This window comes from Mytilus californianus, unplaced genomic scaffold (assembly GCF_021869535.1).
Source record: "Mytilus californianus isolate M0D057914Y unplaced genomic scaffold, xbMytCali1.0.p SCAF_2, whole genome shotgun sequence".
Taxonomy (NCBI): domain Eukaryota; kingdom Metazoa; phylum Mollusca; class Bivalvia; order Mytilida; family Mytilidae; genus Mytilus; species Mytilus californianus.
In genome coordinates this window covers 107,742,453-107,755,781 of record NW_026262668.1, presented here as the reverse complement: position 1 = coordinate 107,755,781, position 13,329 = coordinate 107,742,453, and the positions used below count along the sequence as shown (strand labels likewise).

General features: G+C 32.8%; 1 protein-coding gene across 1 annotated transcript in view; it reads left to right on the top strand.

Moving 5' to 3' along the window:
• Positions 1 to 13,329, top strand: part of LOC127730687 (ceramide synthase 6-like) — a 90,546-nt gene that overhangs the window by 44,061 nt on the left and 33,156 nt on the right. Inside the window, exons 4-9 of the mRNA XM_052239211.1 lie at positions 2,582 to 2,639; positions 2,969 to 3,019; positions 3,807 to 3,899; positions 6,859 to 6,987; positions 8,400 to 8,506; positions 9,890 to 10,049. Of these exons, the coding sequence (XP_052095171.1) occupies positions 2,582 to 2,639; positions 2,969 to 3,019; positions 3,807 to 3,899; positions 6,859 to 6,987; positions 8,400 to 8,506; positions 9,890 to 10,049 (598 nt within the window). The remainder of the gene's footprint in view (positions 1 to 2,581; positions 2,640 to 2,968; positions 3,020 to 3,806; positions 3,900 to 6,858; positions 6,988 to 8,399; positions 8,507 to 9,889; positions 10,050 to 13,329) is intronic.

Here is a 13,329-nt window from a genome sequence, read left to right as displayed (position 1 = left end):
TGGTATCTTTCGCCTCTCTTTTATGATCATTTGAATAGTTTAAATCCTCTTGTAATACTGTGTCTGAGTAATTATAGACGGTCCGATTGAATTGTTTCATATTTTGCATGTCAGGGCCTTTTATAGCCGACTATACGTTATGGGTTTTCTCATTGTTGAAGGCTATACGGTTGCCTATAATTGCATATATCCATTTATTTTGATCTTTGGTGGATAGTTGTCTCATTGGGAATCATACTGCATCTCCTTATTTTCATAATGCATCAATTTTCACTTACATCAAACATGGATGTCTACCTGTTCAAAGCTGTTGTACTATTTCATGTTCAGCAGGATCTTTATTTGAGCCGGCTACTAGTTTACCATTTTTGTACTGGAAATGTTGTGAAAAGATTCAACAGGGTGTCTGAGAACAAATTGAGAAGCAAAGAAGGGTAATATAAGAACTAGGATTTGAGATATATAAAAACATGAAGCACCAAATTTATGTTAATTTCTGATCGCTAGCTTGCATAAAATGCTTTTCATAGATTTTATTTTTTTTATATTTCAAAAATAATATTGCTCGCTAGTAAAAAATTCTTTCGCCTGCCAAAAATCAAACTTTGAAAAAAAAAATTTTTTCTCTCGCTCGCTACCCTTTTTGTCTCGCCTGCGACAAAAGTTGCGGAAAGCAACACATAGGGATTGCTTTTCCGGCTACGGCTGCTATGACGGCGTCAACAATTGTTCAGTTTTCTGCTTAAGTAAGTTTGATAGAAACAACTTGTGATAGATCAAAGATATTTTATATGAAGATGCATTACTATCAATACATATCAGTTTGATGACAATTTTGAGGCCCTGCCCCTAAGGCCATGGTCCAGTGACTGATTTTATTAGCCATTTTCAATGTTAAGTTTTATGCTTAAGTTAGTTTGATAGGAATTTCTTGTATTAACTCAATGATATTTTGTATGAAGTTGCATTACTATCAGTATATATCAGTTTGACGACTATTTTGAGGCCCTGCCCCCTAGGCCATGGTCAGGTGACTTTGAATTAATTAACAATTTTAAAAGATAAGTTTTCTGCTTAAGTTAGATTGATAGGTACTGGTGACAAATCAATGATATTTTGTGTGAAGTTGCATTGCTATCAGTACATATCAGTTTGACAACTATTTTGGGACCCTGCCCCCTAGGCCATTGTTCAAGTTAGATTGCTGTTTGTACATCTCAGTTTATCAACCATTTCGAGATCTTACCCACTAGTTGGTCCAGCAACTTTGAATTAATCAGCACTGTTGCTGTCCATCAGATTGTCTTTTTCTGAATTTTATGTCGACAGGTGAGACATATCTCTGTGTCAACAGTTTATTTAAGGAAAGAGTCCGAAGAACTAGAAATTAATTTGGTGTGGCCTAAATTGTAATGTAATTGCCAATGAGACAACTCTCCACTAGAGACCAAATATGTCGAATTTAACAACTAAAGGTCACAGCAGACCTTCTATAATGAGCAAAACTCATACTGCATAGTAAGCTATAAAAGCTTTATTTATTTATTTTTTTTTTTTAACATTTTTCATGTCATGGCCTGTTATAGCTGACTATAAGGTATGGCATTTTTCTCTTGTTGAAGGATATCCACGTTATTAGGTGGATAGTTGTTTCATTTGCAATCCTACCACGTCTCCTTATTTCTATATTTTTGTAACAATAATTGTATTTACATATCTACAGTGCAGACAAAATGAAAATGCGGGGGAAAAAATTGGAGCAATAAGTACAGTTGTTGTAAAATATAAATACATTTGTCTCTAATGTTTTTGCTAAATTTTTAACTCTTTAGACAGTAAAAAGCAAAAACAGAAAAAGATGCATTTAGCAGTCAGCAAACATTTAAAAAATTTGACAAGTATATTTACCTTATGTCCCCAGACCATATGCATTTATATATTTATAAAAATATGGAGATGTGGTATGATTGCCAATGAGACAAGTATCCTTCAGAGACCAAATAAAATTGATGTAAACAACTATAGGTCACTCAGTGTTCTTGAAGACTGTCTGTCCTGTTGATTCTGACCACCAAATATACATTCACCAATTTGGAGTGTAGAGGTGGTCCTGATGTCTAACAAAAGTTTGTTGTGGTTTTATTCTTTTTTTAGGCTGTCTAGTATTTAGTATAGCTCCTGATTACAATGCATTGTATATCAATATTTGAAATGGAACCATATAGTTATTGTGCAAATTTGTCTTTATCTTATTTATATTAACGTTAACATGTATGGAAATAAGTGATAGCAAAAACATTTCTGCAAAAACAAACCAACAAATGTTCACTTGGTTCATAGTCTTGAGAACCACTAGGCTAATAAAGATTTTGAGAAGTCTGGGTCACTGTACAGCCTTCAGCAATGAGCAAAACCAATTCCATAAAGTAAGCTAAAAAAATCTCAGTGTGACAAAATCTGATACAGTTTAAGAGTTAATCAGCTGCCTGATTTATGCTTAAAACAATAAACGAAAAACAAATGCGGGAGACAGCAACCATTTGTTACTTTATATTGATATTTTCATATATTTCTCTTGCAGATGGAGGTTTACCTTCTATTTCAGTATCTTTATGTATGGAATATGGGTTTTATGGGATGTAAGTATGACATTAAACTCCTCAAAACAACAGGTTCATGAAACAACTAATGAGAAATAAATAGTCTCAGATATGAACATGTATTACAAGAATAAATGCCATATCAATTTTCATGTCTTTCAGTGCTATACAGTCTCAATAGGCACTGTCTAGTTGACTAAGCATGTATTTCAAACTATTCTCCAGCTGTATTTTGTGAGTACCCACAATAAAGTGAAGTGATCAGTACAATATTTAGATTCTATCAATGGCCATAGCAAGCAATTTATTAATAAAATTTGTTATAAAAAATGGGGACACTCATGTACAAATTTGATGATATTTTCCAGAAAGAATGGTTTGCAGATTCTACTTATTGCTGGAAAGGATATCCTTATCATGTAAGTTTTTTTTAGAAAAAGTCGTATCTTCTACTCCTTACTTAGAAACCATGTCTTAAAATAAGAAATAAAAAATGTTTGATGTTTTACCTATTAACAAATATATGTTATAGTGAATTTTGTAGAGAATAAATATATGAGTATTTTCAAAGTCAAACGAACAATGTTTGGTAATGCAAAGGTCATATATATATCCTTATTTTGATTTTTGACAATTTCTTGCATGAGTTACGTGCTGTAATTTGATCATTTTATACTCCCATGTGCACTCTAATGGCATTCACTTTGTCTAACAAATATTTCTATCACACTTTTATCAGATTACTATTGTCCGGAATATGACTTCATATTTGTTCAGCAGCTGGACAGTAATCAGGTGTAACCTGTGACCATTTTTTCAGATCAGTCAGACACCTACTTTCTGTTTGTCGATTTTATATCGGAGAAATTTTACAGTATGTTGAATGAACTTAAATTTCTTTTCACACTGTTCTCAAGTAATACTGAACAAAATGACTTCATATTTAGTCAGCAGCTTCGCAGTGATGAATTGTATGGAGTGAGCTCTTTTACGACTCTATCAGAAACCTACTTCCTGTTTTCTGATACTCTGAATTACGATTAGGTGTGTGGTTAGCACAGCATCACAAGCAATCTTGTTACTAGTGCACCACAACGACACCTTGTAAAAAAGACTCTTCTAGGAAGATTTGACAGAAAACTTTCAAACTTTGTAGAATTGTTGTTAATATCAAGTGTAGTCAACCATAATAAATTTACATTTCAGTACCTGTCTTCTGGAATATTTTGGTATTATCAAATAGAGATGTCCTTTTACTGGTCATTACTGTTTTCACAGTTTTTTGATATAAAGAGAAAAGTAAGTATTCATTCATTTTATCAGACATACATACAGCTACACAGCTGTCTTTGATATTTATATCAGTAACTTTATAACATCCTAGTGTTTTATATATATGTGTGAATAGTGAGTTAGAAAACTCATATCGCATGTCCATACACAAAACATGTTGATCAAATTTTAATTGACTACATTTGCCAGTTTTTATACGACCGCAAAAAAATTTTGTGGTCGTATATTGGTATGACGTTGGCGTCGTCGTCGTCCGGCGTTGTCGTCGTCGTCGTCCGAAGACACATTAGTTTTCGCACTCTAACTTTAGTTTAAGTGAATGGATCTCAATGAAATTTTACCATAAGGTTCAATACCACAAAAGGAAGGTGGGGATTGATTTTGGGGGTTATGGTACTAACAGTTAAGGAATTAAGGGCCAAAAAGGGGCCAAAAATAAGCATTTTTGTAACTTCCAGACATAACTTGTGTGTAAGTGTATGGATCTCTCTGACATTGTACCACAAGGTTTCATATCACAAAGGGAATGCTGGGATTGATTTTGGGGGTAATTGCCTCCAAATTTTAGGAATTAGGGGCCAAAAAGGGGCAAAAAACAAGCATTTTTCTAGTTTCATGACAATAACTTGTGTGTAAGTGTATGGATCTCTCTGACATTGTATCACAAGGTTCCATATCACAAAGGGAATACTGGGATTGATTTTGGGGGTAATTTCCTCCAAATTTTAGGAATTAGGGGCCAAAAAGGGGCAAGAAACAAGCATTTTTCTAGTTTCATGACAATAACTTGTTTGTAAGTGTATGGATTTTTATGAAATTGTACTACAAGGTTCCATATCACAAAGGGAAAGCTGGAATTGAGTTTGGGGGTAATTGCCCAAAAAGTTTAGGAATAAGGGGCCAAAAAGGGGCAAAAATAAGCATTTTTCTAGTTTCCAGACAATAACTTGTGTTCAAGTGTATGGATCTCTCTGAAATTGTACTGCAAGGTACTATACCACAAAGGGAAGGCTGGGATTGATTTTGAGGGTAATTCCCTCAAAATTTTAGTAATTAGGGGCCATTAAAGGGCAAAAAAACAAGCATTTTTCTAGTTTCCATCCAATAACTTGTGTGTAAGTGTATGGATCTTTATGAAATTGTACTACAAGGTTCCATATCACAAAGGGAAAGCTGGGTTTGAGTTTGGGGGTAATTGCCCTAAACGTTTAGGAATTTCGGGCCAAAAAGGGGCCGAAAAACAAGCATTTTTCTAGTTTCCAGACAATAACTTGTGTTCAAGTGTATGGATCTCTCTGAAATTGTACTGCAAGGTACCATACCACAAAGGGAAAGCTGGGATTGAGTTTGAAGGTGATGAATCATAAGGGGGTTAAAAAAATTTAGGGGGGGGATTTTGTTTTCATTTTTTTTATTTAAAATTTTCCATTTTAAATTTGTTATTTCTGATTTATATATAAAAGCAAATAATAATGATATGGTTTGAATAGCATACATGTGAACCTCCCAACGGGAGTACAATAATCCCGTTTTCAGGGGTCTCCTCCCGTTGAAGAGGAAAAAATCCTTTGTATGAAATTTTTTATGAATGAAAAATTTCTGCCCAACATATCTCAGGCATCTGGTGTAACTGACATTACCTGAAGTTATATTTTACCTGTAAATCAATTAAGTAAACATGCATAATTATATGGCTTCACTTGTCAGCTTGGGTGTCAAACATACTGGTAATCAACGATTTTTACCTCAGGCTAACTGCCGTTGTGTAACAAAAACTGTGTATTTATTGGGTTACTTCCCTTGATTTATATATCCTGTTTTAAGTTACTTTCCTTTTAATAATGAAAATTTTTAAAAGAATATAAATAAAATATAAATTGAACAAATAATCATAAAAGGATGGTAATTAAATGATTTTAAATGTCTTAGGACAAATAAAAAAATAATAATTTGAAAATTATTTGAGGATTCTATACTTCCTTTCAAGGCTTAAATTGAAATTTATATAATAACTATGACCCTTGTTATACAGTTAGAATGATTTTCTGAGTATGCAAATAAAAACTATTTGCAGATAGTTAAACAAATGTTCTGGTTGCAATGATTGTTTTATAGAATATGAAGTAAAAAATTTAAAGAACATACTGAAAAAAAAAACAATGTTAGATTGAACATGTAGAACATAAAGATGGAGAAACTTTATAAGTACAAGGGTACTATAAACATAATAAATTGGATGGAAAGTTGAAGAAAACACACTTTAAAAGACCATTTTTACAGCACACGGTTACATTTACAACAAAATTTATGTCGATTAAAAACCTCCTGGTCTGAGTTTCACAGTCCATCACATGTGAAAATTTTTAAGTTCTTTATGCTGTGTCAAATATTTAATTACAATCCAAATTCAGTGCAGTATCAAGCTTGAATGTTGTGTCCATACTTGCCCCAACTGTTCAGGGTTCGACCTCTGCGGTCGTATCAAGCTGCGCCCCAGGGGAGCATTTTATTCTGCTGAAGGTTGCTGGTTCTCTTGGGTCAATCTGGCTTCATCCACCAATAAAAACTGATTGCCACTATGGTTACCCCATTTTTAAAGTGCCTTTCCTGGGTACATGGTTTTTTTGATGGAACAGCCTGTTGATATCTGAGGAGTACATTGACAACATGTCTAGACTGGGAATGATTAAGAATGGGATTTGAACTTCTGTTTATCATGATATATGTTTGATTGATTGTGTTGTTCAATTCTTAACTCATTACTGCAAATGCCACATCTTTTACTTTTTAATTGGCCTGGATACATATCTCCTAAAAAAAAAATAAGACACTGCGTAATAAATTTGTAAAAGATTTGTTATGTATTAATGCTTTTAATTGCTTGCCAATGCGTTTGATTTCACTCAGTCATTCAATAATTGAAATATCACTTGTATATTGGTTATAATTTCATTTGTTATTTCAGGATTTTTGGGAAATGTTTTTTCACCATCTAGCTACAATATTTTTACTGACTTTTTCTTGGAGTTTAAATTTTACACGAGTTGGAACTCTAGTTTTAGTGATACATGATGCAGTAGACTTTTGGTTAGAGGTAAGTTTGCTTTTAAGTTCTATTCTGGATAATATAATACTTGATTCTTATTCAAATAAGGAGATACATTCTGTGTCTATAATGATTTCCACTATAACATCTTCTTTTGCATAACACTTCTTACAATTACCTTATAGCTATAGAACTTTCTTATAAAATATTTCTTACATAAAGTCGTGCATAATTTTATTATATTCTTTTATCTGAAAAAATGTGGTTTACACAGATAAACATGGAGTTTGTCACATCTATACAAATGAAGGAGAGGGTGTATAAATTTGTGAGAGGTTATGACCTGTACTGCAGGTCCTAGTTTCTGTGTTCAAAGGCTATTACAGAAACTTATTTTGTGTTTTATAATAGGAAACAGCAAGTATTCCTCAGATGGATGTGAATTGATTTTAAAAAAGGACAACAAATGGTTAGATCAGCCTGAAACAACTATCCTTTATTTAACTTACCCCAAATCACATGTTTTGATGTTTCCCCCTATTTATTTGCATTCATTTTTTTCATGTTTCCAACAATTATTAAAACAAATGTTCCATATTTCTCCTGTAGCCAAATGTTTTTAATGAAATTTGGAAGAATGCATTGGTTGATTACATTTAAAAGGAATTTTAGACAACTTGCCTTGTCTTAGAAAAAAAAGACCAATTTAATCACTTGATCTCTCCTTAAGACCATGGTTGATCAACCTTTTTTGTTTTGAGTTTGCTGACTCTTCTTTTTTCCTAGAGGATCAAAGTTTTCTATCTTGTAGACAGGCTGAGTTGTCTTGTACCTTAAAGTACAATCAGAATCAATACTCAAGAAATTGGCATCTACAAGAATGAATAAAATTTTTATCAGATTTGTTTTATTGTTAATTTTCTTGCATAACTATTAATGTCTTATATTTTTTGAATATTTTTGTGGTGAGGATGTTTCTAAATATAGATTGTAGTCTTTCTTTGGGACCTTTGGAAATATTAGTTTTTTTGGTCAACCTAGAGAATTGATAAAGTCTTAAGAATAACACTTTTTCTGATGTAAGGCTGGACACATAATACATAAGTGCCAAATAATTAAAACAGGTTGGCATGAACCTTTGATTGGGATCATTTTCCAAATTTGAGGAACATACCCACCTAAAATTGCTTCTATAAAATAATTTAATTTTATTAATGATGAGTTTTGCAATAATTAAACAGAATATTTTAAATTATGATATCATTGGTATGCAGGGTTTCCTGAATTCATATTGTTTTTTTTTTTAAATCTCGCATGTGTACAACTTTTGCATTATTAAATGTAATTTTTTCTGAATTAGCAATCCATATGTTTTAATTCCTAACTACTTAAGTAAATATTTAATGTAACATTGACAATACAGGCCCTAGGAGAATAAAGTTAAATTTATATATTTTCAGGGTGCAAAGTGTGCAAAGTATGCTGGATTCCAGAAAATATGTGATGCTGGTTTTGCCATCATGGGTATAGTTTGGTTTGTCACAAGATTAGTTATATACCCTTTCAAGTAAGTTATATACCCTTTCAAGTAAGTTAATAGCCTTTGGAAATTCTCTCTGATTTCCTTTTACTGCATTATAAGATCCCCATTGACTAGTCTGTGGGTGCTCTATTGTGATCACTCTGTCTGTCCGTCTATCTGTCAGTTTGCACTTCTATCTTGTACATTAAGTCAAGATTACCTCCACCATCTGTCTGTCAGCACTTCTTTGTTGTGGATTCAGTCAAGATTGCTCCACCAAATTTCACAGTGTTTATACCTTTAAAAGGAAGGTCCCATCACAAATTTTGAGAAACATTTTTTTGTGTAAGGATTTCAAAAAATTTGATGCATAGGTACAATATGCATTCCAAATCAATCAAAATTGTGGTGAAAACTTAGGTTTTGTTAAAAAATTATTTTTTATGAAGAACTTCTGTTTTTGTCTCCTACGTGACAAGTTTGGGGGACATAAAAATACAAGGCATCTGTCTTGTCAGCAATCTCACAAGTCTCAGACAAGTTCAGAAATCAGTGCCGATCAACTATTTTTATAAGCCCGTTTACGGGACGTATTATGGTATACCTTTGACCGTCTGTTTTAGATTAGATTTTTGATATTTTTTAAACACTTAAATGTCTACTTCAGTCGATTCAATTAGTTTATGTAAAAGATTTGAACTGTAAAGATGCTCTAATTCAAGCTTAAATATGAAAAATCTATCAAATATGCCATAAAATGTCACTTTTCAGATGGTTTTTGTCTAAAATGTAAGTGGCCACATTCGTGTTCAGTCTCAACCTTTATATATGTTATGTATTATCTTCAAATACAACATATATTTGAATATTAAGACTGAACACAAATGTGGCCACTTCCATTTTAGACAAAAACTGTCTTAAAATAAGCACAAATGCTAAATTTGTGAAGATTTCAGTAATTTTGCATGAATTTATGGTGCTAGTACCTGATGCATGTGCATTGTTTTGTCAAAAACAGTTCATATTTATGGAGCTAAAGTATTCTACTTTCCAATGAATAGATAAAAGTTTACATTTCAACAAATTTGTAAAAATGCTATATTTCGGGGCCAAGAAGGGGTCTTACCGGGCCTACCTCTTTAAACATTTCAGGTGCAATAACTCAAATAAGATGTCATCCGATAGCTTTGGACAGAATGTACCATTTCTTCCTCTCAAAAACCTAAACATTTTGCATTAGTTCTTTTTTATCTAGCTTTTATAGTTTAAGAGGAGATGCACATACAAACAATGGACAAAATTGAGAATATGACCTTGACTTTTGTCTTTGACCTTATTTAAGATATATTGCTTTAAGCATGCTATGCTTATTTTGAATTTATCATGTTTATGCTGTTAAAGACTATTTTTATTGATCTATTTTTATAGGGTGTTAAAGACATCTTGGTTTGAGTGCAAGTCTATTGTTGGAATTTACCCGTCATTATACGTTTTCAATGCAATGTTGCTGGTTCTACTTATACTGCATGTATACTGGTTCAAGCTGATAGTGATTGTAGCATACAGAGCTATATGTAAGAGTGACGAGGTAAATACTCATTATTTTTCCTTTGCCATGAAAAGTATGGATTTTTTGGTTGCACTTTTTTATACGGCTGCAAAAAAATTTTTGGGATCGTATAATGGTATGATGTCGTCGTCTGTGTCATCGTCCAAAGACACATTGGTTTCCGGACAATAACTTTAGTTTAAGTGAATGCATCTCTATGAAATTTTTTAAGAAGGTTCAATACCACAAAAGGAAGGTTGGGATTGATTTTGGGGATGATGGTCCCAACTGTTTAGGAATTAGGGGCCTAAAAGGGGCCCAAAACAAGCATTTTTCTAGTTTCAGGATAATAACTTGTGTATAAGTATTTTGATTGCTCTGAATTTGTACCACAATGTTAAATACCACAAGTAGAAGGTTGGGATTCATCTTGGGGGTTATGGGGCCAACAGTTTAGGAATTTAGGGCTAAAAAGGGACCAAAAACAAGCATTTTACTAGTTTCCAGACAATAACTTGTGTGTAAGTGTATGGATCTCTCTGACATTGTAACACAAGGTTCCATATCACAAAGGGAAGTCTGGGATTGAATTTGGGGTAAATTGCCTTAAACGTTCAGGAATTAGGGGCAAAAAAGGGGCCAAAAACAAGTATTTTTCTAGTTTCCAGACAATAACTTGTGTTTAAGTGTATGGATCTCTCTGAAGTTGTACTACAAGGTTCCATACCTCAAAGGGAAGGCTGGGTTTGAGTTTGGGGTAATTGCCCCAAACGTTTAGAAATTAGGGGCAAAAAAGGGGCCAAAAACAAGCATTTTTATACGCCCGTTTACGGGACGTATTATGGAATACCTCTGTCCGTCCGTTGTCAACATGTCGGACATTAACTCAAAAACGCTTTAACCAATTTGCATAAAACTTTGGTAAATTGTTTATATCTATTGACGTGAGCTCCCTTTCGTTTTTTATAAATTTTAGATTTTACGTTTCAGAGTTATGTGGTTTTATTCATTAAAAAAAGGGGGATTTTCCAGTTTTCGCACAATAACTCAAAAATGCTTTCACCAACTTGCAAGGAATTGTGGTGAATTGTTTATATCTATTGACATGAGCTCCCTTTTGTTTTTTATATATTTTAGATTTTTCGTTTCCGAGTTACAGGGTTTTATTCATAAAAAAAGGGGATTTTCCAGTTTTCAGACAAAAAATCAAAAATGCTTTCAGCAGTTCTTATGAAACTTTGGTGAATTGTTTATATCTATTGATGTAAGCTCTGTTTAGAATTTTATAAATTTTACATTTTACATTTCTGAGTTATGGGGTTTTATTCATTAAAAAAGGGGGGATTTTCCAGTTTTCAGACAATAACTCTAAAATGCTGTCAGCAATTCTCATGAAACTTTGGTGAATTGTTTATATCTATTGATGTAAGCTCCCATTACATTTTCATAAATTTCTAATATGACATTGAGAATAAATTGAACTTTAATTGTTTATAGTCTGACAACAGATTTACTAAGTATTGCGCAACAGCACAGTGTATTGCACAACAGCAAGAAATCTTTAATTGAATATAAATTCAATTCATATAACCAATTTCAAGTTCTTTGACTACATTTATTCAAAAACCTATAATATGTCAAATATTTGATACAATCCAAATTCAGACCTGTATCAAGCTTGAATATTGTGTCCATTTTTGCCCCTACAGTTCAGGGTTGGACCTCTGTGGGCATATCCAGCTGTGCTCAGCGAAGCAGTTTATTCTAGTTTCCAGACAATAACCAATAACTTGTGTTAAAGTTTATGGAACTCTCTGAAATTGTACATTTTTCCTGAAAAGAAAATAATCTTCAAAATTTCAAAAAAAAATTTTGAGGGGGGGGGGGGGGGGGGTTCAAATTTTATTTTTGGGGTTCATAGACACAATGCTTATTACCACAAAACACAGATCAAGTTGAATTTGGGTGGTGTCACTTTTACCTTTCTAGAGTTATGCCCTTTACAAATGTAAAAATTGCTAACCTAAGTTTGCCTCAACCAAATTTTATGAAACTTATACACAATGCTTATTACTACAAAACAAAAAAATAACAAATTTGGGTAGCATCACTTTTACCGTTCTTCAGTTATGTCCATTTATAACTTTATATGATATGCAAGCGGGGGCATCATCTGTGTCCCATGGACACATTCCCCATTTTTATTCATAAAAAAGTGGTGATTTTCTAGTTTTCGGACAATACCTTTAAAGTGCTTTTAGCAGTTTTCATTAAACTTTGGTGACTGGTTTATATCAATGAAGATAACCTCCCTTTAGTTTTTCACAAATTTCTGATATGACATTGAGAAGTTATTGAACTTTATTCGTTAAAAATGCGACGTTCGTATCATGCACTCATGGCGCAGCTGTTTATTTTTAGTGAACTACATATTTCCCATTTTTGTAACATGACCATTAAACATTATTCTCTTAATCGTAAAACAGAACATAATTTCATGCCAAATAACAACAATTATCAATCATAATGATTCACTTTAGTAGTTTAAACGTAAATACTCGAATACTAACTGCAACTTGATTATTCTGAAGAAATTTCTTTTCGTAATTTGGAATTCATTTCGAAGTTAACAATCAAATTAATACATCTGGGTTACATTCAGAATGGAAGATGCATGTCATATGCTCTATTACTGTGGAATTTGCAGTTTTAAGTCATTAAAACCATTTAAGTTTTAATCTTTTGCCCTCCACAAATCTGTATTCAATATTTTACTAAATTGGGTAAGAAACTTCTTGTTGATGCTGCAAATCATTGATCCTGGTCGTGACAAAATTACCAAAATAGCGAGACGACTCTGGGAAAATTCTGAGGGAAAAAAATTTTGACGTTAACTAGGTTAACAGGATAGCTGAATTGCGATTAACCTTGACTAAGAGGAGCCATGCAGGCTTGACATTGGAATTGTTAAAAATGACAATTAATAATATATAAGTCTATTCACTATTCTTTACAATGAAATGTAGGAATGAAATATTTTCGATTATGACACGCAGGGTTTCGTCCTGGTGAGAGTTTTTCCATCGTTAAATTTTCACCCATGGAGATCCCTGCAGCTTATCTTACACCTATTCCAAATAAACATAGATGGTAGTTCATTTTATGAAAGAAGGGAGATAATTTGCAACCTCCAATTCAACCTGTGTCACCTCAAGCATTATTTGAAATGATAGTTCAAACTGATTCCAAAATATATGGTCTTTAAGTACTTTTCTGTAAAATAGTGGAGATGATAAGTTATTCCCAGTTTACTAAGGTC